Source organism: Scyliorhinus torazame, chromosome 8 (assembly GCF_047496885.1).
Source record: "Scyliorhinus torazame isolate Kashiwa2021f chromosome 8, sScyTor2.1, whole genome shotgun sequence".
NCBI lineage: Eukaryota > Metazoa > Chordata > Chondrichthyes > Carcharhiniformes > Scyliorhinidae > Scyliorhinus > Scyliorhinus torazame.
Genome location: NC_092714.1, coordinates 55,428,630 through 55,455,800, shown reverse-complemented (window position 1 = coordinate 55,455,800; position 27,171 = coordinate 55,428,630). Strand labels below are relative to the sequence as shown.

The following is a 27,171-nucleotide window of genomic DNA, read 5'->3' as shown; positions in this document are numbered from 1 at the left end:
CTAACTAAAATGGTGCTTTTCAATTATGTCAAGGTCTCTGTATTGTGGTCAACTCCGTGTAGCGAAAACTCAAATCTTACCCAGTTCCAAGATAAATCCCATCCATTCCTTTAATTCTGGGTGATTAGAAAAATCCTCATCTTTAAATAGAATTAGGAATCGGCGGATTTTAAAATTGCAGTTCCATCCCAAAACATGGTCTACAATCATTTCTGCTGTAATTTCACTGCTTTTCTCCATAAATGCTTCTTTCAAGCCACAGCGGGCCACTAGTTCAGACATTTTTCCGATTTCTGCGATTGCATTTTCAATCAACTTTCTTTTCAGAGTGACCTCACAGAACAAACGACACTTATCTGCAAGAGGCAACAAAATTTTCAATCAACTTAAGTTATACAGTACGTCACATTATATATATTCATACAAGCACACATTTGATAAGTAAACTGCATTTGAAACCCCCCCTCACCAAATTTTACATTCCTTTTCATTGAAGTACAGTGTGACATGTATATCAAGCCCATTACTGTTTGTGCGGAGTCTGCTCGTTCTCCCAGTGTCTGCGTGGGGTTCTCCGGGTGCTCCGGTTTCCTCCCACAAGTCTTGAAAGGCGTGCTTACTAAGTGAATTGGACATTCTGAATTCTCCCTCAGTGTACCCGAACAGGCATTGTAGACTGTAGTGTGGTGACTAGGGGGTTTTCACAGTAACTTTGCAGTGTTAATGTAAGCTTACTTGTGACACTAATAAAGATTATTATTGTTGCATGTATTACATTGATATTTCAAACAGATGCATCATACTGCAGCAACATTGTAGGTTGATTTTGGGAATACTACTTTGTGGTCGTTTTGAAACAACTGCAATATCCTGTAAATTTCTGTTATCATTGAAGTATCATATCCCAAAGAGCTGCAACACTCTTTTGGAAAGTCCAACCCCATTTTGCATGCACAGATGTGTATCTGCATGACGTAAATTAGTAAATATAAATTGGCAAGTCCTAGTCAACTTTAATTCAATAAAATTTACATACAATATGTAATAAACAAAGATTTCCCTGGCAATTTCGACAAATTTGTTTCCCATAATGACATCAATACCAAGATCAGACCAAGTATAATGTTTTAGTATAAAAACAATTGAACAATTTCCCCCCAACTCCCAAACCACAGAAAATTAGAACGACACCCATTTATAAAACAGAGATTTTTTTTAAAAATCTAGAATATATCAAAGATATTGACCTTTCGAGCAATTTTACTGCAGGTTACACCTCATGTTTAAATTGATCCCTTGTTATTATTTGAAATACAGTGCAACATATATTTGTGTTTATTCTTCGAGGATGCAGGTGGTGTTTATTCTTCTAGAATGCAGGTGGTTGAGAGCATTGGTTTCGGTGTGTAGGAGAGTGGAGGGAATGTGTGAAGTGAATTGGAAAGCCCCAGTAATCTTAATTTATTTACAGCATATTTGATGCTCGAGTCCCATGGTATCTGGCAAACTAAAGAACTAATCTTGGTACAAATGATTCATTGCATTAACTAGATCGTTACAAAACAAAAATGATAAACCCACTTTGGACCATCACGGGGCTTCGAAATCAAAATAAACTTCTGACAACGTCATAATTCTTTTTTTAATAAACAATTTTATTGAGGGATTTTTGGTTTTACAACAACGACAAAATAAACAATGTATATGAGTCTATAAACAGTGCAAAAAGCCTGCTTCCTCCCTTACAGGTCCCACCTTTATTAACCCCCTACTCCAAGCTAATCCCCCCCCTTTTCTGCTGACGATTAATTTTCTGCAAAGAAGTCGACGAATGGTTGCCACCTCCGGGCGAACCCTAACATCGACCCTCTCAAGGCGAACTTGATTTTCTCCAAACAGAGAAAGCTAGCTATGTCAGATAGCCAGATCTCCGACTTCGGGGGCTTCGAGTCCCTCCAAGCTAATAATATCCGTCTCCGGGCTACCAGGGAAGCAAAGGGCAGAACGTCCGCCTCTTTCTCCTCCTGGATTCCCGGATCCTCCGACACCCCGAAAATTGCCACCTCGACTCGGTGCCACCCTTGTTTTTAACACAGTGGACATGACGTCTGCAAACTCCTGCCAGAATCCCCTGAGTTTTGGGCATGTCCAAAACAACGACGTCATAATTTAATTATACTGTGGATGAAGAGCTGCCACACATGTATGGGAACAGAGAGATGAGGCATGTTCTGTTGTACAGGCTCACACTTAATGGGCTGGATTCTGTGGAGGTGACTCAATCATGCTGCTGCTGGTTCTGAAAGTGGGAACCAAGGCTACTTCACCCAGCGGGGGACCCTGGGGCGGCAAATAGTGGCGGTGGCCAATTAATGGCTCTTTCAGGGTGCTGTTCAGTGAAAAGAAGGTAGTCTGCATCCAACAGCTGCTAGTCAATCACAGGGCCAACAGCTCAGCAGTGCCATACTAGAGGTGGCCATTGATGAGGCTGTAGCTGCAGGAAAGGAAACAGGATGGGCACTCGAGAGAGCTAATACGGTTTCCCACAGCAAGCAGAGGGTGAGATTTCAAAAGTCATCAATAGCTTATTAGATCAAGGAGTAATTCGGCCGGTAGCCTCAACAAATAATGCCCCAATTTGGCCCGTGAAAAAACCCGATGGTTCTTGGCGACGGACAATCGACTACCGAGAACTTAACAAGGTCACCCCTTTAGCAGCCCCCACCGTTGCCACGAGTCCCGACACCATGCTCAAGCAGGAGTACAGGCAAAGTAGTTCACCGTGCTGGTCATCAGCAATGGCTTTTGGTCCATCCCGCTAGACAAGACCTGTCAATACAAGTTCGCCTTCACATTTCAAGGGCAGCAGTATACCTGGTCATGCCTCCAGCAAGGATTCCACAACTCCCCCTCCATTCTCCACCGACAATTGGCCAACGGACTTTCCAAATTTTCCCGCCCCGAATGACTTATACAGTATGTGGACAACTTACTCCTACAGCCGGACACAAAGGAAGAGCATGGAAAGCTTCTTTCGGAATTACTAGGTCTTTTGCAATCCATTGGATGCAAGGTCAACTCCAAAAAAGCCCAAATCCTAAAAGAAAAGGTCCTTTATTTAGGCACCATTATCACCCACGGGAAGAGAGATCGAACAGAAGCAAATTTAGTCAATAGTTAAATGGCCCCTGCCCCACAATATCACTGCACTCCGATCATTCTTACGATTAGTTGGATATTGTAGGAACCATGGTTTTGTCACAAAAGCAGCCCCACTCTCAGAACTCCTTAAAAAGAATGCCCCATGGAAATGGCTTCCTCAGCACACAGACGTCATCGATGAATTAAAACATGCCCTAGGCACAGCCCCCGCTTTTCAATTTCCAGACACACACTCTCCCTATGCCATAGAAGTAGCAACCACCAATCGAATCCTATCAGCAATACTCCTACAGGAAAGACATGACCGCTTAGGACCTGTAGCCTCTGCCTCACAAATTTTGGATACTGTAGAGCAAGGATTTACAGCCTGCGAACGGCACTTGCTTGCAGTCTTTTGGGAAGTACAGTATTTTGCATACATCACAGGCCTTAACCCAGTAACGATTTTAACCAAGCACACCCCCACGCAGCTATTCTTAGATGGTAGGTTAAAGGACGGTTCAGTCAGCCAGATCAGAGCAGCTCGCTGGACACTGTTGTTACAAGGAAGGGACATTACAGTCAAACATACAAAGGCCCACACATTTCTAGCAGACAACCTTCAATATGCAGGGACCCAACATGAGTGCCAGATCATAGCAGCCCAACACCACACAGGACCCTTTATTCCAAAGTCACTGCACACATGAGCAGGCAGTAAGACGCAGAATCCACACACCATAGACAATGCTTTAAAGATTTATGTAGACGGTTACTCCACAATAGAAAATGGAAAGAGAATAACTGGTTGTGGAATTTAGGTCGAAGACGCACGGGGACGCGCATTAGAAGAAATATCTTTAAAATTGCCCGGCCACCTAGGATCACAAGCAGCAGAACTAGCAGCCATAGCATATGTAGTGCAGCGCCCTGATTCCTTTCCAACCCCTGCGGACATGTATTCGAACAGCTTATATGTGTGCAATACCTTGACAGAATTCCTGCCCCTGTGGGAATCTCGAGGATTTGTATCAGTTGATGGTAAACCCCTTCCCTCAGCCTCATTGTTGAAACACATTCTTAGGACAGCTAAAGACCGCACGCACGGTATTATTAAAGTGAGAAACCATCAACGTTCCTCCCCACCCGGTAACGTAAAGGCAGACGCCTTAGCCAAGGCAGGATCACCCCATGGTCACTTTTGGCAACCCCCCAAAAGTGAACCGATACACACAGTCCAGGTTTCTCAGACCAATATAGAGTATTGGTCCCAGACAGCACGGTGGCACAGTGGTTAGCAACGCTGCCTACGGCGCTGAGGACCCAGGTTCGATCCCAACCCTGGGTCACAGTCTATGTGAAGTTTGCACATTCTTCTCGTGTCTATGTGGGTCTCACCCCCACAACCCAAAGATGTGCAGGTTAGGTGGATTGGCCACACCAAATTGCCCTTAATTGGAAAACAATAATTGGGTACTCTAAATTTATACGGGCAGCACGGTAGCCTTGTGGATAGCACAAATGCTTCACAGCTCCAGGGTCCCAGGTTCGATTCCAGCTTGGGTCACTGTCTGTGCGGAGTCTGCACATCTTCCCAGTGTGTGCGTGGGTTTCCTCCGGGTGCTCCGGTTTCCTCCCACAGTCCAAAGATGTGCAGGTTAGGTGGATTGGCCATGATAAATTGCCCTTAGTGTCCAAAATTGCCCTTAGTGTTGGGTGGGGTTACTGGGTTATGGGGATGGGGTGGCGGTGCTGACCTTGGGTAGGGTGCTCTTTCCAAGAGCCGGTGCAGACTCGATGGGCCGAATGGCCTCCTTCTGCACTGTAAATTCTATGATCTATGATCTATGTATCTATCCCAGGCCCAAAAGGCAGACGACACTCTCAAACAGGTTTTAGACGGTAACTTCCAAGCCCCGTACGACAAATGCAAGGACTCACTGATGGTACAGGTCGGTATAGTTTTGAAAAATGTAATTTATGTGGTCCCCACCCAGGACAGAAACCAGATAATTTACCAGTTTCATGATGGACATGGACATCAGGGGATAGACAATACCATTGCCCATTTAAGACCTTTGTGCTGGTGGCCCGATTTAAAATCCAAGGTCACACATTATGTTGAGAATTGTTTAATCTGTGCACAGAACAATCCTGAAAGGTATTCCAAGAAGGGACAATTGAGACACACCCGACCTGTTAATGGCCCTTGGACAAATTTGCAACTCGACTACATTGGCCCCCTCCCCCCTAGCAGAAATGGTTTCAAATACGTATTAGTGGTAATCAACACTTTTACAAAATGGGTAGAAGCTTTTCCCTCACGGACAAACACTGCAAAGGCCACAGCTAAGATTTTGTTTCAACAGATATTTACACGCTGGGGACTCCCCCATAGCATTGAGTCAGACCAAGGTTCCCATTTCACCGGCAGAGTCATGCAAAATGTCCTAACGATTTTTGGAATCAAACAAAAATTTCACATCGCATATCACCCCCAATCCAGCGGCATTGTGGAGAGAATGAATCGCACTTTAAAAGCAACCATTAGAAAGATGGTGCAACAGAATAACACCACATGGGACACAGTTCTCCCATTTGCCCTTATGTTTCTTTGGAACACCGTTTCCAGTTCCACTGGTTTCACCCCCCACACTCTCATGACCGGATGGCCCATGAAAGGAATTGAATATTTATTAGGTCTCGATTTGGCAAGCCACACAGTCACCACCCTCACCCATGAAAAAGCAGTCCAACAAGTCACAGACAATATTATAGCAGGATAACTCGCTGCAGCTGTTCGACTAGGCGCTAGATGGAAGCAGAGTAAAGCCTGCTTTGACAAAACCGTCCACCCCGTAGAGTACACAGTCGGTCAGCAAGTACTGGTTTCCCTTTACAATCCCAGTTCTTTCCTCTCCCCCAAATTTGCAGGATCCTACTCCATTTCGGACAAAGTCAGTCCCTCTGTGTACAAGATAACGTATCCCAATGGTAAAACTGGTTGGTTTAACATCAACCAGCTCAAAGTCTATGGAACCCAATGCAGCCACTCCCACCACATCTCCCTAGCAATAGCAGATGCCTCTGCCCCGCCCCAACCTAGTCCAACCCTCCCCCAGCCCTGACAGCACGTCCATGCCCACAGACCCGACCTCGTCTCCGCGCACAGGTACGACCTTCTACCTTGTTATTGAAAATATGGAAAGATGTGTCATTTGAAACATGGAAGTCTGGCAATATCTGGTCTGAGAGAAACATGAGGATACAGGGAAAGATCCCACAAAGGGTTGACAGCAGCTGCCAGGGGAGGATTGTAAAATGCAGATAGCCTTGGTCAAGCAGGCTCAGCAAACAAGACAAACAGGATTTTGAATGAAGCCAAAGACAATGGCTCACACCTTCATTGAAAGTAACTATCTTAGTAAGGATCTGGAAAAGAATGGATGAGGTTCAGTTGAATTTGGTGGTAATTCTAGGTGTGAAAATTTGCTAATACCAGGTTTATCAGTCTACGAGAAACATACTTCAAAGCCAAAATCAAAGTCAAAATTGAGCTGAGGACACAATTGGAAAATAAAACTACATCATTGACAGGAATTAAAAGTAACACCTCTTGAAGTCAAAGCATTTTGAACATCACAAAGGACACAATGTAATCATATCTATGAGATGAAGTCATGTCAAAATGAATACTTAATTGGATTAAAAGGTTTAGATCAAAAGATACTTTTTACAATCAAAGAAAATATGAGTTACTTTACAATAACGTCATAAAAATGTAATTGTTAGAAAACTAATATAAAGCAAGAGACCAGAACAGGAAGAACCAGAACGCCTACCAGAGCTGAGAGAGAGGGGACAAGCAGCTAGAGTCAGATTACAATCAGCTCGGTCAGGGGAAAGAGACAGGGCAGAGCAGCCAAGCTAAAATAGCTAATACATCTAAGGAGGACTAGAATTTAAAGAGTAGCCAGATTCAGCTCAGAGTCAGCTCAGAGATAGCTCTCACAGCTCAGTACATGGGAAAGATAGGCCATAGCAACCGAGCAACAGTGAATACATCTAAAGAAGACCAGACTTTAAAGAAGATTGATTGTCAAGTTGGGCCTGAAGGTCCCTTAGAAACAACCAGAAGGATCCAGAAGCAAGATCTTTTTACTTTTCTGTAAAGACAGTGATTGCATCTTTTAAAAAGAGAAAAAAATATATAATAATAAAATAACTTAAAGTTTTAACCTAAAATAGTGGTTATTCCAAAGTCTACTTTACTTACTTAGCAATGCGGGACCCAGAATCGATGCTACTAAGTGGTAAGTAGATGAAATCTTCGGTGAAGGTATGGGTTATACCGGGGGATAACTTGAAAACATAGTTTGACCTGAATAGCACCCACTGAAGCTTGCATCGGAGTCGGGAAGTGAGAATCCCTGATCACCATATAGAATGTCGCCCTTTTTGGTATAGGGGGAATTCTAAGATTAGTGGTGAGTTTTTCAAAACAACCTTGAGCTTGACTGATGACAGCGCCAGCCTCCCCGAATTGACCACGATGACTGACCACTGGTACAACCACCCCGGCCCCAGTCACTCCAGGCCCCGGTACCACGTCCAAGACATGTTTGGCCCCCTTTACCCCCTTCCACAGCCACAGCCAGAGCCACCGCCCGACAACAGTAACTTGCCCTTCACTGCCATCGCCCCTACGCCTCATGACAAACGACCCAAGTTTTGGCACCACGACGACTCTTGTAGACTGGTTAGACATAATGATTCGGATTCCATGACGGCCCATGCGGCCACGGCACAAAAATGGCAGACACGAGTCTGGCAACCGGGAGATGGTGATGATTCAGATTCTGACTCTGGTAATGGTAATCCTTTTACAACGCTTTTTGATACAGAACCCAGAGGTGTCCAGATGATGAGAAAAAGACGCCGCATAAGAATTATGGTGTCCTACTTTCTGATGGAGCCGGCCCGCCTTTTTATTTTCCTTCTTGTTACATGGTTTTAATTAATGTTGGTCTGACACCTAATTTCTTGATACAGTCATAGTTACTCTTCCGACGCCATTTACTGACCAATGGCCGTTAAAGGAACAATTGTTGGATCTCATGTGTCACAAATTCTTTCCGCTCGTTTAGGTCAACAAGGTAGATAATAACGGCACTGATCCCCACCCTGCCTGAGGGCCCCCAATGAATCCGGTCACCTAAGCTCGGGTAGTGGAGCAATGGCACTGCCCTACCTGGGAATTCCACCCATTCTTGTCCTGCCGCAGCCCACACGTACCTCATGTTCCCGTCACTTTGAGTACTCTGGAATGGTTCTTTACACTTTTCACTGTCTTTGGCAGGTCTTAGTTTTCCCTTCTCTGCTCTTTTATTGTGGTTTAAAGAATGCCCTTTGCCACGCTCCGTACACTCATCCCTTTACCTTCCTCGACCCTCTGGTCGTTCCCCATCTGCTATTTACACATATGACACACTTGGTTGTCACATATGCTGCTACACGCGAACTACCTCTGGACCCTGGGACGACAAAACTTTATAAAACTGGCCACCCTAAAATTCAGCTGGTTACGATGAGCCTCAGCCATCACTGGCTGCAGTAAAGTAAAGACTGGACGGAGAAATTGTCCGCCCACCCCCGCATCAACTACCAGCCTCGAGAATCTCTACACATACAAAGAAATTCTTTTTTGGCAATGTCTTGTCTCTCAAAATGTTATTTAAAAAAATTAAAAAAAATGAGGGAGTCCCACATGGTGATGATTCTAATGGGTAATTGGAGTTAAGGAGAGAAAGACAAATAAACGAGATATTAACCGAAGATAATAACAGATATTATGCTTGCACCCCCAGGAATATATGGAAAATGGAAGACAGAGACACGATGAAGAGAGGACTGATCACCTGCACTGATCATTGCTGGACTCCTACAACTGCGCACATTACAAACCTCTGTACCACACACCACGCCAGCCCCGAACACCACCACACAACAGGACACCCCTAGCCCGTACACCACACCTAGAGATAGACACTGAAACCACCACTTGGTGCGAAAACATTGCCAAATGGTACCCCCTTTCACACACAGTAGAGGCCCTTCTGGTAATTGCAATAATCTGCAGTGTCAGCCAGACACTTAAGATTCTGCAAATAGCGAAAAAGAGCCTCCCGCTCCCCGATATATACACTCCGAGCTCCCTTCTTTGGAATTCACCCAACTCACTGTACAACAACAACACTGTAATCGCTGATAACAATAAAGACCGTATACCTCTGTAACTTTGATAGATTAAGTAGGAATGTGATGCTGCTGTTTTGAAACCTTGTATTGTACACAAGTTCTTTTTGGTATTTGCCAGCAGCATGAGAGTAGCTTAGACAGTGTTATTTAGATATTCAATTCTGCGGAACAGTGAAATGTTTTAGTGACCCGTTAAAAATTATGAATGTATGATGCGTTAATAAAAATGTTAGGTAAATGCTCCATAAACATAGGACAGAGTAGTGTAGAACCTGTCCTTGACCAAGGGTAACCGATACACCAAGGATGGACAAGGCATCAACAGTGTGCTCCGCCACGCTTCGCGTTCAGGATCAAGAGGACGGGATGTAGCCATCTGAGATGGCCACCTGCAAAGGACCATGGGAATTATGGCCAACCCAGGACTCAGACAGACTCAGAGCTTGTGTGTGTATTTGCAACTCAGATAGCCAGACCCGATCGAAACCCCCCGCCCGTTTGCATTCTAATGGCCCATTTTCCCAGAACAATAGGACTGCACTCAAGAAACTGATACAGATACAGACTAAGCGGCGTCATTCCCTTTACTCAGGGAGCCCAAACAGCCAAGGTCAATGACCGCTAAGGACACGCCCAGCCATCAATTGGTCAACCCTTTATTGGCCAAAATCGAAGGCAGTGATCGAAGCCTGTCGAATTATTGGGTCCAAGTTAAGGACCGCCCGAAAGAGCGCAAAATCCCAGAGGGATAAGAAGAGACACAGCCATGTGCTCGGTCTCTCTTGGATCCGGCCTTTGCCAACCCAAGTGCAGCATAATGACCAGACAGACAAGTTCAAGACCAACGATCACTACCAGACGGATGAGCCCAGCAAAAACAGAGCCACTTCATCCACCCAACCACGCATGATCCGGACAAAGGCCTTGTCCATCTGCATAGAGCTGGTTGCCCTGAAGTTAAGTATAGGTTATTGTAGTTGTTAGGTGTAGTTTAACTTGTAGTGTTTTGTGTTGCATGCCGAAGTAATCCTTGTGTGTAAATAAACCACCTTTGAACTTGAACTGACTAACTGGTTGTATGGTCCTTTGATCGATATTCGGTAAAGCCTTGTGAAATGAAATGAAAATCGCTTGTCACAAGTAGGCTTCAAATGAAGTTACTGTGAAAAGCCTCTAGTCGCCACATTCTGGCACCTGTTCGGGGAGGCTGGTACGGGAATTGAACCGTGCTGCTGGCCTGCCTTGGTCTGCTTTAAAAGCCAGCTCTTTAGCCCTATGCTATCATTGGATACCTGGCGACTCTAAAGAGCATCATTATTAATTGGCAACATTACTCCGGTGCCCTTTTGGCATCACAGGTGGGCCTGATAATTATATTAAAATGGGGTTGCAACTGCACGCATCTCAATGACGGCAATTTGGAGGCGACAAAATCAGCATCGGAAGCCATTCTTTGCCTAATCACCTTTCCCGATTTAGGCATCGAGCAACGGAGAATCCTGCCTGGTTTTGTTGGTTATGAAGTGCTTCCTAGAAAGGGCAGGTTCCCTGTCTGAGTGCTGCCCCGCACATGCTCTTTTTAGGAAGCACTGCAGAACAGATAAACAGTCTCTTTTTAAAAATCGGCTTATGAAAGAACACTTGCTCAAAAGAGAAGGAACTTTGGAGTTAATGGACCATGACGAGCTATCACAACAAAGCTAAATCCGCTGTTGAAATAGCCTGAACCTGGCAATCAAGAGAGTTGTAAAAAGAAAGTTCAATGATTAGGACCTGCACTACTACTACTACTGCTGCTGGAGGAAGAGGAGGAAGAGGAGGAAGAGGAGGAAGAGGAGGAAGAGGAGGAAGAGGAGGAAGAGGAGGAAGAGGAGGAAGAGGAGGAAGAGGAGGAAGAGGAGGAAGAGGCATCCCAGGAGGCCGGTAAGTCAGGCTTCCTGCCTGATAATTACATTCAAATTAATGTAAATGAGGAATTAGCATGTTCTCGCCCGCTTTGGCTTTGACACGAGAATCCCTTTTTTGCCCTCGCGCTCGATTCAACAGGCCACCACGATTCCTGCCTGGGGCTAGCGGCCCCAGAGAATTGTCACCCATGCCGTTTTAAGGAAGAACTTAAAAAGGAGAAGCGTTAAGTTACGGGAGAATTCCAAAGCTTAAGAGCTTAAATGACTGAAGATACACTTATCAACCAGAGGACTAAGACAACCAGAGGACTAAGAAAGTGAACAATGCACAAGTTCAGAGATGAAGGAACACAGAATTGTCTGTTCTGAGTTGGGGGAGGTTCGAGGGATGGTGGTGCAGCTGCGATGGAATTTAAATACAAGGCTAAGAACTGGAAAAGAACAATAGCCATGACTAAAATGATTATTAGAGCAGACAAACCTGTCGGCAGAGACAGATCCGCTCCTTTCTCGTCTGATCTTATCTTGATGTTATTCTGCTCATTGCATTTACTGGACTCCTCCAGGGCAACTTCTTTTTGTTCATTTTTTCTGTAAAAGGAGGGACAAAATATTAGGTCAAAGGGAGATTCAGCTTCTTTGCTAAATAAATTGAATATATTGAACCAATTTATAAGACTTAGATTTAAGCATAGTATCCCAATTCTGTGACAAAAATAAAATACAGTTTTGAAGATTATTAATTACTAATTCTGGCCTCTTGACTTTTTCATTATAATGCTCCATGAGACATTTTATTACTTTAAAGGTATGATGTAAATAGCTATAAAGCATTATACAAATACAAGTTGTTGTTGTTTTGCACTTTGAACCTTTCATTGTCATGTGGTGTTGTAAATTCGTCATTACCATGTTATACCACATAAAGTTCAAAATCTGGTTCAAATCAGTAGGGAAAAGGTGTAGAGAGGAGGAAGGAGAGGAAAAAATTCCGTCAGGGCTTTAAGGCATAAAGCATGAAGATTATTCAAATATTGGTTATGTTTTTGTTTCTTTTCTACCCTTTTCACTCTAGATTACTTTGGCTTCCCCATCTTAGATAATTTGCATGTGCAAATTGCAACTCCTCAGATATTCAAAGTGTCTCTCCTGCTCTTGGGATAAAAGTATAAGCTGAACTGACTGATTTGACAAATTGCTATCTGGAAGTGATTCAAGGTCCACAATGACAAGGAAAAGAAAAACGATCAAAAGACTGAGGAAAAAGAAACTCACTGCGTCTTTATATTAACATTTCCAGATTACTAAAATACAATAAATAAGCTGACAATCGCCACAAAAGCAGCTGACCACAAATATGATTTATTTTTAAATCACAACAAAAAGTACTGGAAAACCTCAGCATGTCTGACAGCACCTTTAGAGCAACAGAAACACAGTTAACGCTTCAAGTCCAATATGGAAAATAAGTCATAGTGGACTCAAAGTGTTAACACCATTTCGGTTTCTCTCTACAGATGATGCAGACCTACTGAGTTTTCTTATTTCAGATCTTCAACATCCGCAGTATTTTGCTTTAATTTAGAAATGAAACTGCTTCGAGGGTATCATACACTTGTTCCCAAGTCTCTGCCTGCCCTAACAGGCTTTACTACACAGTGTAAATTTACCCTGAGTTGTACTTCAAATCCAGACCTGCTCAAATCGAATCCCACTGTGCACTCGGCCTATCGAGTCTGCACCGACCCTTGGAAAGTACGCTCTATCTAGACTCTACCCAGACCCACTCCGCCGGCCTATCCCTGTAACCTCGCGCATTGATCATGGCCAATCCACTTAACCTGCGCATCTTTGGACTCATTGCACGTAATTCTGTCTCTAATACATTTTGCCACCATCTGCTTTGATTTCACAGATAAGACTCTGTCATATCAAGACTTAACTTGTTAAACATTCTCCTCCCTACACAAGTTCCAGTTTATGTAGAATTCTGTCATCTATGTGTTTAATTAACTATATTGAGTACTTTGATGAGGGAACAGAGAAGGTTGATGAGGGTAATGCGGTTGATGTGTTGAATATGGCCTGTAATAAAGTGTCATATAATAGACTGAGCCAAAGTTGAAACTTATGGAATAAAAGGTAAGGTGGCAGGATGGATGGGCTGTTGAGTGACAGGAAACAAGAGTGATGGTGAATGGTTGCTTTTCAGATTGTCGGAAAGTACAGTTCCTGGTTCCCCTGAGGTCTGTACTTGGACCACGGCTTTTTTAAAAATCTACATTAATGACCTAGCCTTTGTTGTGCAGTGTACAATTTCAAAACCTGCAGGAAACACAAAACTTGGAAATACCGTGAGCTGTGAAGAGAGGTTAGTGATAAGACTGCAAAAGAACATAAACAAGCTAATGGAATGGGTGCACACATGCCAGATGAAATTTAATATAGATGTAATGCAATCTGGTCGGAAGAATAAGATAGGCAATACAAAATAAAGGGCACAATTATAAATGGTGTGCAGGAATAGAGAGGCCTTTAGGTATACGACACAAATTGTTCAAGGAAAGTTGAGAAAATGGCAAAAAGACATGGATCTGGGCTTTATAAATAGAACCATAGAGCACAAAAGAAAGGATGTTCTGAGAGTATGTTATCGTTTGGCCTCAACGGAAGCAGTGTGTGCAATTCTGGGCACTGCAACTTTAGTAACTATTTGGAGGCTTTCGAGATGGTGCAGGAAGTATTTGAGAATAGAAAGTATTTAAGAGAATAGTTCCAGCGATTAGGGAATTCAGCAATGTGGATAGATTGGAGAAGCTGGTGTTTTTCTCCACAAAGAGAAGGTTGAGAAATTTGATTGAAGTGGTCAAAACTTTGAGGAATCTACATAGCTTAAACACAGATTCTGGTTGTTGGAAGGGTTGAAAACCAGAGGACGCTGATTTTAACGCAACTAATGGTGACATGAGGACATTTTCTTTTAATGCAGCAAGTAGTTAGCATCTGAAAAGCAATACCCAAGTGTACAGTCGAGGCAGATTCAACTGTGGCTTTCAAAGGGAGATTGGATAAATGCCTGAAGAGAAAAGATTTGCTGAGCTACAAGGAAAGGGCAGATGAAGTGGGATTAGAGGAGTTATCTTTGCAGAGAAAAGCAGTTTCCTTAGTTCATCATCCTGATCTTCACGGTCTTTGACCCAAATTCAAAATCATTGACGACAAAATATTTGGCAGCTTTGCCACATCTTCCCCACATGTTTTTCGAACCTTACATTCTTTTTTTTTTTAATAAATATATTTTATTAAAGTTTTCAAACACAATTTTTTCCCTTACAAATCAAAGAAATAAAAATAAAGGTAACATGATAACTGCAATATAACTAACATGGTAAACTAACCAAATAACACAAAGTAATACTCACCCCCCGCCCCCTCTCCCCCTCCAAAAACCCAAACAGTTTACCCCCCCACCCCCCCTCCCCCTGGGTTGCTGCTGCTGGCCATCTACCTTCCCTCTAACGTTCCAGTAGGTAGTCGAGGAACGGTTGCCACCGTCTGGTGAACCCTTGAGCCGATCCTTTCAGCGCAAACTTCATCTGCTCTAGTTTTATGAACCCCGCCATATTGTTTATCCAGGCCTCCAGTCCGGGGGGTTTCGCTTCCTTCCACATGAGTAAAATCCTACGCCGGGCTACTAGGGACGCAAAGGCCACGACATCGGCCTCTTTCGCCTCCTGCACTCCCGGCTCATCCGCTACTCCAAATATAGCTAACTCCCAGCCTGGCTTGACCCGGACCTTCACCACCTTCGAGATCACTCCCGTCACTCCCCTCCAATACCCCTCCAGTGCCGGACACAACCAAAACATATGTGTGTGGTTCGCCGGGCTTCCCCCGCACCTCCCACACTTGTCCTCCACTCCGAAGAACCTGCTCAACCTTGCTCCCGTTAGGTGTGCTCTATGCAGCACCTTAAATTGAATCAGGCTAAGCCTGGCACACGAGGAAGAGGAATTTACCCTGCTTAGGGCATCAGCCCACAAACCCTCCTCAATCTCCTCCCCGAGCTCTTCTTCCCATTTTCCCTTCAGTTCGCCCACCAACTCCTCCCCCTCTTCTCTCATCTCCCGGTATATCTCTGACACTTTGCCCTCCCCGACCCACACCCCCGAAAGCACCCTGTCCTGGATCCCTTGTGTCGGGAGCAGCGGAAATTCCCTCACCAGTTGTTTCGTGAACGCTCTCACCTGCATATATCTAAAGAAATTTCCCCGGGGCAGCTCATACTTTTCCTCAAGCGCTCCCAAGCTCGCAAACGTCCAGTCTATAAATAAATCTCCCACTCTCCTTATTCCTACCCGGTGCCAGCTCTGGAATCCTCCGTCCAGCCTCCCTGGGGCAAACCTATGGTTGTTCCTGATCGGGGACCACACCGAGGCTCCCAGCACACCCCTCTGTCGCCTCCATTGCCCCCAGATACTTAATGTTGCCACCACCACTGGGTTCGTGGTAAATTTTTTGGGGGAGAGCGGTAGTGGCGCCGTCACCAGCGCTTTTAAACTCGTCCCTTTGCAGGACTTCATCTCCAACCTTTTCCACGCCGCTCCCTCTCCCTCTATCATCCATTTACGAATCATCGCCACGTTGGCGACCCAGTAGTAGTCGCCCAAATTCGGCAACGCCAGTCCCCCTCTGTCTCTGCTACATTGTAGGAACCCCCTCCTTACCCTCGGGGCCTTCCCTGCCCACACGAAGCTCGTGATGCTCCTATCTATTTTTTTAAAGAAGGCCTTAGTGATCAGTATAGGGAGACATTGGAACACAAATAGGAACCTCGGGAGGACCATCACTCTGCCCGCCAGTGACAGCGGCTGCATGTCCCACCTTTTGAAATCCTCTTCCATTTGTTCCACCAGTCGTGTCAGATTGAGTCTGTGTAAGGTTCCCCAGCTCCTGGCTATCTGAATCCCCAGGTATCGGAAGTTTCTTTCCACTCTCCTTAGCGGTAGGCCATCTATCCCTCTACTCTGGTCCCCGGGGTGTATCACAAAAAGCTCACTCTTTCCCATGTTAAGCCTATATCCCGAGAAATCTCCAAACTCCCTCAATATCTGCATGACCTCTGTCATCCCCCCCACTGGGTCCGTCACATACAGCAGTAGGTCATCCGCGTAGAGTGACACTCGATGTTCCTCTCCCCCTCTAATCACCCCTCTCCATTTTCTGGAGTCTCTCAGCGCTATGGCCAGTGGTTCAATTGCCAACGCGAACAGTAATGGGGACAACGGGCATCCCTGTCTTGTTCCCCTGTGTAGTCGAAAATACTCCGACCTTTGCCGACCTGTGACCACACTTGCCGTTGGGGCCCCATAGAGGAGTTTAACCCAGCTGACAAACCCGTCCCCGAACCCGAACCTCCTCAGCACCTCCCATAGATACTCCCACTGCACCCTATCAAATGCCTTCTCTGCATCCATTGCCGCCACTATCTCTGCCTCCCCCTCTGCTGGGGGCATCATTATCACCCCTAATAGCCGTCGCACGTTGACATTTAGTTGTCTCCCCTTTACGAACCCTGTCTGGTCTTCGTGCACCACCCCCGGGACACAGTCCTCTATCCTCGTTGCCAGCACCTTTGCTAGCAACTTGGCGTCCACATTTAGCAGTGAGATAGGCCTATAGGACCCGCACTGCAGCGGATCTTTATCCCGCTTCAAGATTAGCGATATCGTCGCCTCCGACATTGTCGGGGGTAGGGTCCCTCCTTCTCTGGCCTCGTTAAAGGTCCTTACCAGCAGCAGGGCCAACAAGTCCACATATTTTCTATAGAATTCCACCGGGAACCCATCTGGTCCCAGGGCCTTCCCTGCCTGCATGTTCCACAGCCCCTTGGTAACCTCGTCCACCCCAATCGGCGCCCCCAGGCCTTAAAGCTCCTGCTCCTCCACCCTCGGGAACCTTAATTGGTCCAAAAACTGCCGCATCTCCTCTTTTCCCTCTGGGGGTTGGGACCTATATAGTCTCTCGTTTAAGGTCTTAAACACCTCGTTTATCTTCCCTGCTCTCCGCACCGTAGTTCCCTTTTCATCCCTAATTCCCCCTATCTCCCTCGCCGCTGTCCTCTTTCACAGCTGATGGGCCAACAGGCGACTCGCCTTTTCCCCATATTCATATCTCATCCCGTGCCTCCGCCCTCCTTGTGGTCAACAGGTCGAACTCCGTCTGGAGTCGTCGCCTCTCCCTGTATAGTCCTTCATCCGGGGCCTCCGCATATTTTTAATCTACCCTCAAAATCTCCCCCAGTAGCCTTTCCCTTTCTTTGGCCTCCGTTTTCCCCTAGTGAGCCCTGATGGAGATCAACTCTCCCCTGACCACCGCTTTTAGTGCTTCCCATACTACTCCCACTCAGACCTCCCCGTCGTCGTTGGCCTCCAGGTATCTTTCGATACATCCACACACCCTTCCGCAGACTCCCTCATCCGCCAGTAATCCCACATCCAGTCGCCAGAGTGGACGCTGCTCCCTCTCCTCTCCTAGTTCCAGGTCCACCCAGTGTGGGGCATGATCTGAAACAGCTATGGCCGAGTACTCCGTTCCTTCCACCCTCGAAATCAGTGACCTTCCCAAAACAAAGAAATCTATCCGGGAGTACACCTTATGGGCATGGGAGAAAAAGTAGAACTCTTTGGCCATCGGCCTAACAAATCGCCACGGATCCACTTCCCCCATTTGGTCCATAAACCCCCTAAGCACCTTGGCCGCTGCCGGCCTTCTTCCAGTCCTAGATCTATCTAACCCTGGGTCCAACACGGTGTTGAAGTCCCCCCCCATTATCAGGTTTCCTACCTCCAGGTCCAGGATACGTCCCAGCATCCGCTTCATAAATCCCGCATCATCCCAATTCGGGGCATATACGTTAACCAACACGACCTCCATTCCCTCCAGTCTGCCACTCACCATCACATATCTGCCTCCGCTGTCTGCTACAATGTTCCTAGCTTCGAATGACACCCGTTTCCCCACCAGTATGGCCCTCTGTTCTTTGCATCCAACCCTGAGTGGAACACCTGTCCCACCCATCCTTTCCTTAACCGAACTTGGTCCGCCACCTTCAGGTGCGTCTCCTGAAGCATGGCCACGTCTGCCCTCAGTCCTTTCAAGTGCGCGAACACTCGGGCCCTTTTAATCGGCCCATTTAGGCCTCTACGTTCCACGTGATCAGCCGAACTGGGGGGCTGCCTGCCCCCCTCCCCTGTCAACTAGCCATCACCCTCTCTAGGCCAGTCCCACGTCCCGGTTCCGCGCACCCACCCGTTCCCCAGGCTGCGCATTCCCGCCCCGACCACCTTTTCTTTTACCAGTTCCTCTTCGATCTCTGCAGCAGCAACCCAGTTATCCTCCCCACCCCCCCACCCCCACCCCCGACTAGCCATCACCCTCTCTAGGCCAGTCCCACGTCCCGGTTCCACGCACCCACCCGTTCCCCAGGCTGCGCATTCCCGCCCCGACCACCTTTTCTTTTACCAGTTCCTCTTCGATCTCTGCAGCAGCAACCCAGTTATCCTCCCCCCCTCCACCCCCCCCCCCCGCTAGATCCCCATCTAGCATGATTACTCCCCCCATATTGCTTCTGAAAGTCAGCTGACTTCAACTGACCCCAGCTTCTCCCGCTCACTCCTTGACCCCCCCATGTGGGGAACTCCCATCTACCTTGCGCCTATCTTTCCGCCATCACCTTTCTGGCGCGGGAACAAGAACAATAAGCCCCGTGTTCTCTAGAGCCGTCCCGCCCCTTGTGGCGCAGCTCCCTCTGCCGCCCCACTTCCATTCCCCATCCCCCGCCTATGACTCTTCTTCCCCCTCACCGGCGCCCACATTTCTTAGTGTCCCCCCCCTCCCCAATTTACATCTCTATATACATCAGCATTGTCGTTTTCCCTCCAACATCAGTCCCTCAGTTCTGATCCAGTTTCTCGTTTTTAATGAAGGTCCATGCTTCTTCCGCCGTTTCGAAGTAGTGATGCCTCTCCTGGTGCGTGACCCACAGTCGCGCCGGATGCAACATCCCGAAAAAAGCCTTGCCTGGTCCCGTGTCTGTTCTTCTTTTCAGTTTTATTTGTTTTTATATAAGGCGGGAACCGGAAGTTCTACCTCTGGCAAGTCCCCCCCCCCCCCCCCCACCAACAAATTCCGGTGGAGAGGAAACCCGAGACACTACACGTGTAGTGTCTCCCACCCGCCCTCCTCCTCTAACCTAATAATAAGACCCATTGGTGTAAGGTAAGTGCCATATTATATTATTAGCATTGTGCAGGTCAAGGATCGGTGGTGGAGGAGCAGTCTCTGTCAGCGAGAGAACCTGAGAACATCTCAGACACTCAGAAGGCAAGTAAGTGATTTTTACTTTTATACCTTTTTTCAAATTGTGTGTGTCGGGGGGAAACTGAAGAGACATCACAGAAAAGCTGTGACCTGAGTGGCTGGTTGGGATTCTAACCTAAATTTAAAAAAAAAATTTGAGTATTTGGGAACTAATTAAACATAATAACTTAATTATAATTTAGAGGATATCTAAGCCAGAGATCGGAGAGTATTATAGTTAGCTATCGCATTTCTATTAGAAATCTAGTGCTAGGAAACAGATAGTTGACAGTAACTTTGCAATTTAAAAAAAAAAGTATTTAAAAAAAAAAAGACAAATTTTAATTTTAATTAATTGACGCAATGTCAGTTAGAGGGGTGTTGTGCTCTGACTGTGAGATGTGGCAGGTCCGGGAGGCTTCCAGCGTCCCGGATGGCTTCATCTACAGAAAGTGCACCCAACTGCAGCTCCTCACAGACCGCATGGTTCGGTTGGAGCAGCAATTGGATGCACTTAGGAGCATGCAGGTGGCGGAAAGCGTCATAGACCGCAGTTATGTAAATGTGGTCACACCCAAGGTGCAGGCAGAGAAATGGGTGACCACCAGAAAGGGCAGGCAGTCAGTGCAGGAATCCCCTGTGGTTGTCCCCCTCTCGAACAGATATACCCCTTTGGAAACTGTCGGGGGGGATAGCCTATCAGGGGAAAACAGCAGCAGCCAGAGCAGTGGCACCACGGCTGGCTCTGATGTTCAGAAGGGAGGGTCAAAGCGCAGAAGAGTAATAGTAATAGGGGACTCTATAGTCAGGGGCACAGATAGGCGCTTCTGTGGACGTGAAAGAGACTCCAGGATGGTATGTTGCCTCCCTGGTGCCAGGGTCCAGGATGTCTCCGAACGGGTAGAGGGAATCCTGAAGGGGGAGGGCAAACAGGCAGAGGTCGTTGTACATATTGGTACTAACGACATAGGCAGGAAGGGGCATGAGGTCCTGCAGCAGGAGTTCAGGGAGCTAGGCAGAAAGTTAAAAGGCAGGACCTCGAGGGTTGTAATCTCGGGATTGCTCCCTGTGCCACGTGCCAGTGAGGCTAGAAATAGGAAGATAGAGCAGACAAACACATGGCTAAACAGCTGGTGTAGGAGGGAGGGTTTCCGTTTTCTGGACCACTGGGAGCTCTTCCGGGGCAGGTGTGACCTGTATAAGAAGGACGGGTTGCATCTAAACCGGAGAGGCATAAATATCCTGGCCGCGAGGTTTGCTAGTGTCACACGGGAGGGTTTAAACTAGTATGGCAGGGGGGTGGGTACGGGAGCAATAGGTCAGAAGGTGAGAGCATTGAGGGAGAACTAGGGAATAGGGACAGCGTGGCTCTGAGGCAGAGCAGACGGGGAAAAGTTGCTGAACACAGCGGGTCTGGTGGCCTGAAGTGCATATGTTTTAATGCAAGGAGCATTACGGGTAAGGCAGATGAACTTAGAGCTTGGATTACTACTTGGAACTATGATGTTATTGCCATTACAGAGACCTGGTTGAGGGAAGGGCAGGATTGGCAGCTAAACGTTCCAGGATTTAGATGTTTCAGGCGGGATAGAGGGGGATGTAAAAGGGGAGGCGGAGTTGCGCTACTTGTTCGGGAGAATATCACAGCTATACTGCGAGAGGACACCTCAGAGGGCAGTGAGGCTATATGGGTAGAGATCAGGAATAAGAAGGGTGCAGTCACAATGTTGGGGGTATACTACAGGCCTCCCAACAGTCAGCGGGAGATAGAGGAGCAGATAGGTAGACAGATTTTGGAAAAGAGTAAAAACAACAGGGTTGTGGTGATGGGAGACTTCAACTTCCCCAATATTGACTGGGACTCACTTAGTGCCAGGGGCTTAGACGGGGCGGAGTTTGTAAGGAGCATCCAGGAAGGCTTCTTAAAACAATATGTAAACAGTCCAACTAGGGAAGGGGCAGTACTGGACCTGGTATTGGGGAATGAGCCCGGCCAGGTGGTAGATGTTTCAGTAGGGGAGCATTTTGGTAACAGTGACCACAATTCAGTAAGTTTTAAAGTACTGGTGGACAAGGATAAGAGTGGTCCGAGGATGAATGTGCTAAATTGGGGGAAGGCTAATTATGACAATATTAGGCGGGAACTGAAGAACATAGATTGGGGGCGGATGTTTGAGGGCAAATCAACATCTGACATGTGGGAGGCTTTCAAGTGTCAGTTGAAAGGAATACAGGACAGGCATGTTCCTGTGAGGAAGAAAGATAAATACGGCAATTTTCGGGAACCTTGGATGACGAGTGATATTGTAGGCCTCGTCAAAAAGAAAAAGGAGGCATTTGTCAGGGCTAAAAGGCTGGGAACAGACGAAGCCTGTGTGGCATATAAGGAAAGTAGGAAGGAACTTAAGCAAGGAGTCAGGAGGGCTAGAAGGGGTCATGAAAAGTCATTGGCAAATAGGGTTAAGGAAAATCCCAAGGCTTTTTACACGTACATAAAAAGCAAGAGGGTAGCCAGGGAAAGGGTTGGCCCACTGAAGGATAGGCAAGGGAATCTATGTGTGGAGCCAGAGGAAATGGGCGAGGTACTAAATGAATACTTTGCATCAGTATTCACCAAAGAGAAGGAATTGGTAGATGTTGAGTCTGGAGAAGGGGGTGTAGATAGCCTGGGTCACATTGTGATCCAAAAAGACGAGGTGTTGGGTGTCTTAAAAAATATTAAGGTAGATAAGTCCCCAGGGCCTGATGGGATCTACCCCAGAATACTGAAGGAGGCTGGAGAGGAAATTGCTGAGGCCTTGACAGAAATCTTTGGATCCTCGCTGTCTTCAGGGGATGTCCCGGAGGACTGGAGAATAGCCAATGTTGTTCCTCTGTTTAAGAAGGGTAGCAAGGATAATCCCGGGAACTACAGGCCGGTGAGCCTTACTTCAGTGGTAGGGAAATTACTGGAGAGAATTCTTCGAGACAGGATCTACTCCCATTTGGAAGCAAATGGACGTATTAGTGAGAGGCAGCACGGTTTTGTGAAGGGGAGGTCGTGTCTCACTAACTTGATAGAGTTTTTCGAGGAGGTCACTAAGATGATTGATGCAGGTAGGGCAGTAGATGTTGTCTATATGGACTTCAGTAAGGCCTTTGACAAGGTCCCTCATGGTAGACTAGTACAAAAAGGTGAAGTCACACGGGATCAGGGGTGAACTGGCAAGGTGGATACAGAACTGGCTAGGCCATAGAAGGCAGAGGGTAGCAATGGAGGGATGCTTTTCTAATTGGAGGGCTGTGACCAGTGGTGTTCCACAGGGATCAGTGCTGGGACCTTTGCTCTTTGTAGTATATATAAATGATTTGGAGGAAAATGTAACTGGTCTGATTAGTAAGTTTGCAGACGACACAAAGGTTGGTGGAATTGCGGATAGCGATGAGGACTGTCTGAGGATACAGCAGGATTTAGATTGTCTGGAGACTTGGGCGGAGAGATGGCAGATGGAGTTTAATCCGGACAAATGTGAGGTAATGCATTTTGGAAGGGCTAATGCAGGTAGGGAATATACAGTGAATGGTAGAACCCTCAAGAGTATTGAAAGTCAAAGAGATCTAGGAGTACAGGTCCACAGGTCATTGAAAGGGGCAACACAGGTGGAGAAGGTAGTCAAGAAGGCATACGGCATGCTTGCCTTCATTGGCCGGGGCATTGAGTATAAGAATTGGCAAGTCATGTTGCAGCTGTATAGAACCTTAGTTAGGCCACACTTGGAGTATAGTGTTCAATTCTGGTCGCCACACTACCAGAAGGATGTGGAGGCTTTAGAGAGGGTGCAGAAGAGATTTACCAGAATGTTGCCTGGTATGGAGGGCATAAGCTATGAGGAGCGATTGAATAAACTCGGTTTGTTCTCTCTGGAACGAAGGAGGTTGAGGGGCGACCTGATAGAGGTATACAAAATTATGAGGGGCATAGACAGAGTGGATAGTCAGAGGCTTTTCCCCAGGGTAGAGGGGTCAATTACTAGGGGGCATAGGTTTAAGGTGAGAGGGGCAAGGTTTAGAGTAGATGTACGAGGCAAGTTTTTTACGCAGAGGGTAGTGGGTGCCTGGAACTCGCTACCGGAGGAGGTAGTGGAAGCAGGGACGATAGGGACATTTAAGGGGCATCTTGACAAATATATGAATAGGATGGGAATAGAAGGATACGGACCCAGGAAGTGTAGAAGATTGTAGTTTAGTCGGGCAGTATGGTCGGCGCGGGCTTGGAGGGCCGAAGGGCCTGTTCCTGTGCTGTACATTTCTTTGTTCTTTGTTCTTTGTTCACCTTCTTCTTGTGTAGCACCTCCTTGGCTCGATTAAAACTCGCCCTCCTTCTCGCCACCTCCGCACTCCAATCCTGGTACACCCGTACCACCGCATTCTCCCATCTACTACTTCGTACCTTTTTGGGCCATCTCAGAACCACCTCTCTGTCATTGAAGCGATGAAATCGCACGATCGTCGCCCTAGGTGGGTCTCCCGCCTTTGGTCTCCTCGCAGGGACCCGATGGGCCCCCTTCCACTTCCAAGGGGCCCGAGGGGGCCTCAGCTCCCATTAGCGAGCGTAGCATCGTGCTCACGTAAGCCTCGCCGTTCGCTCTTTCCACTCCCTCGGGGAGACCCAGGATCCGAAGGTTCTTTCTCAGTGATTTGTTTTCTAGGACTTCAATCCTTTCAATGCACTTTTTGTGGAGCGCCTCGTGCGTCTGCGTTTTGACCGCCTGGCCCAGGATCTCGTCCTCGTTGTCCGTCACCTTCTGCTCCACCACGCGGAGCTCCATCTCCTGGGTCTTTTATGCCTCCTTAAGCCCCTCAATTGCTTGTAGCATCGGGGCCAGCACCTCCTTCTTAAGCAGCTCCACACACCGTCTCAAGAATTCATCTTGGTCCGACCCCCATGTCGCCTGGGCTCTCTCCGCCGCCATCTTGCTCCTTTTTCCTTCTGCCCCTGTCCTCGAGGATTCTTCGCGATCTGGCCGCCGCCGCCGATATTTTTCTTTTTCGTTGGGGGGGGACTCCCTGTTGTCTCATCCCACACCGGGTTTCGTCCCGAAAAAATTCCCCGTTGGGGCTCTTAAAAGAGCCCGAAGGTCCATTCGAGCTGGAGCCGCCGAAACGTGCGGCTTAGCTGGTCATCGCCGCAACCGGAAGTTCCGAACCTTACATTCTGATGCACCCTACCACCCCTGCTTCTCACACTTCATGTATTCCACTACCATTGGTGCTCCCCCCCCCACTCACTCAGCTCATGAACCCGAGCCCTCCCAACCAGGTCCTATTGCTTTACTACTTCTCCACAATACCCACCCCATAAATTGTCCTTTTGGTAGATTTTTCTAATGTTCAAGCTGTTTCTCACATGTAATGTGTTTATTATACTAAACAAAGAAAAACATGCAGATTGTTGTTTTAAAATACGTACGCAGCTGGAATCTGAGATGACAAATCTGGAACTTTAAGTTCAAACTGTAAGAAAAATGTACAAAAGTTTTTTAAAAAACTTTCCAAGTTATAGAAAGAGACAAAACACCATCAACAACCATAATCACAACCACTTGGAATCATGTAGCATTTAATGAAGAAATGGTTCATTGGGTAAGACAAGTTCCCAGTGGGAAAAGAAATGTGTGGAATGGCAAAACACAGCAGGTTTGTAATGATATTTGCCTTCCAGTTTTTTTCAGCAGAGTTTTCCAGACAGCATGATACATAATAAAAGTCAAGAGAAGATCAAAAGAAACACAAAATTGATTCATTAGGTCACATGGAGACTTGGAAGTGCATGATAAAATAGGACTGAGTCAGCACGGTTTTGTCAAAGGGAGGTCATGTCTGACAAATCTGTTACAGTTCTTTGAGGAGGTAACAAGGAAGTTAGATAAAGGAGAACCAGTGGACGTGATTTATTTAGATTTCCAGAAGGCCTTTGACAAGGTGTCGCATAGGAAACTGTTAAATAAGTTAAGAGCTCATGGTGTTCAGGGTAAGATCCTGGCATGGATAGAGGATTGGCTGACTGGCAGAAGGCAGAGAGTGGGGATAAAAGGGGTCTTTTTCAGGATGGCAGCCGGTGACTAGTGGTGTGCCTCAGGGGTCTGTGCTGGGACCACAACTTTTTACAATATACATTAATGACCTGGAAGAAGGTACTGAAGGTACTGTTGCTAAGTTTGCAGATGATACAAAGATCTGTAGAGGGACAGGTAGTATTGAGGAAGCAAGGGAGCTGCAGAAGGATTTGGATAAGCTAGGAGAGTGGGCAATAAAGTGGCACATGAAATACAATGTGGAAAAGTGTGAGGTTTTGCACTTGGAAGGAGGAATTTAGGCGTACACTATTTTCTAAATGCGGAAATGCTTCGGAAAGCAGAAGCACGAAGGGCAGCACGGTAGCATAGTGGTTAGCACAATTGCTTCACAGCTCCAGGGTCCCAGGTTCGATTCCCGGCTGGGTCACTGTCTGTGCGGAGTCTGCACGTTCTCCCAGTGTGTGCGTGGGTTTCCTCTGGGTGCCCTTAGTGTCCAAAATTGCCCTTAGTGTTGGTTGAGTGGGGTTACTGGGTTATGGGGATAGGGTGGTGTGGGCTTGGGGAGGGTGCTCTTCCTAAGAGCCGGTGCAGACTCAATGGGCCGAATGGCCTCCTTCTGCACTGTAAATTCTATGATTCTATGACTTGAGAGTCCTTGTTCATGAATCTCTTAAGGTTAATGTCAGGTTCAGTTTGCAGTGAAGAAGGCAAATGCAATGTTAGCATTCATGTCAAGAGGGCTAGAATCCAAGACCAGAGATGCACTTCTGAGGCAGCATAAGGCTCTGGTCAGACCCCATTTGGAATAGTGTGAGCAGTTTTGGGCCCCCTAGCTAAGGAAGGATGTGCTGGCCTTGGAAGGTCCAGAGGAGGTTCACAAGAATGATCCCCGGAATGAAGAATTTGTCGTATGAGGAACGTTTGAGGACTCTGGGTCTGTACTCGTTGGAGTTTAGAAGGATGAGAGGGGATCTTATTGAAACTTACAGGATACTGTGAGGCCTGGATAGAGTGTACGTGGAGAGGATGTTTCCACTTGTAGGAAAAACTAGAACCAGAGGACACCATCTCAGACTAAAAGGACGATCCTTTGAAAGAGATGAGGAGGAATTTCTTCAGCCAGAGGGTGATGAATCTGTGGAACTCTTTGCCGCAGAAGGCTGTGGGGGCCAATTCACTGAGTGTCTTTAAGACAGAGATAGATCAGTTCTTGATTAATAAGGGGATCAGGGGATATGGGGAGAAGGCAGGAGAATGGGGATGAGAAAATATCAGCCATGATTGAATGGCGGAGCAGACTCGATGGGCCAAGTGGCCTAATTCTGCTCCTATGTCTTATGAAAGGACAGGTAAATGAATAGGTGTAGGAGATTCCGCAAGGACAGGTAGTGAATAGGTGCAGGAGATTCCGGAAGGACAGGTAGTGAATAGGCATAGGAGATTCTGCA

The 27,171-nt window shown here is 46.8% G+C and overlaps 1 protein-coding gene across 3 annotated transcripts in view; it reads right to left on the bottom strand.

Annotated features, from left to right (window-relative positions):
* Positions 1-27,171, bottom strand: part of LOC140427849 (E3 ubiquitin-protein ligase DZIP3-like) — a 173,247-nt gene that overhangs the window by 89,133 nt on the left and 56,943 nt on the right. For all 3 annotated transcript variants that reach the window (XM_072513632.1, XM_072513631.1, XM_072513633.1), the window contains 3 exons: positions 25,117-25,160; positions 11,788-11,897; positions 81-356 (listed from right to left, as the gene is read on the bottom strand). In XM_072513632.1, the coding sequence (XP_072369733.1) occupies positions 81-356; positions 11,788-11,897; positions 25,117-25,160 (430 nt within the window). The remainder of the gene's footprint in view (positions 1-80; positions 357-11,787; positions 11,898-25,116; positions 25,161-27,171) is intronic.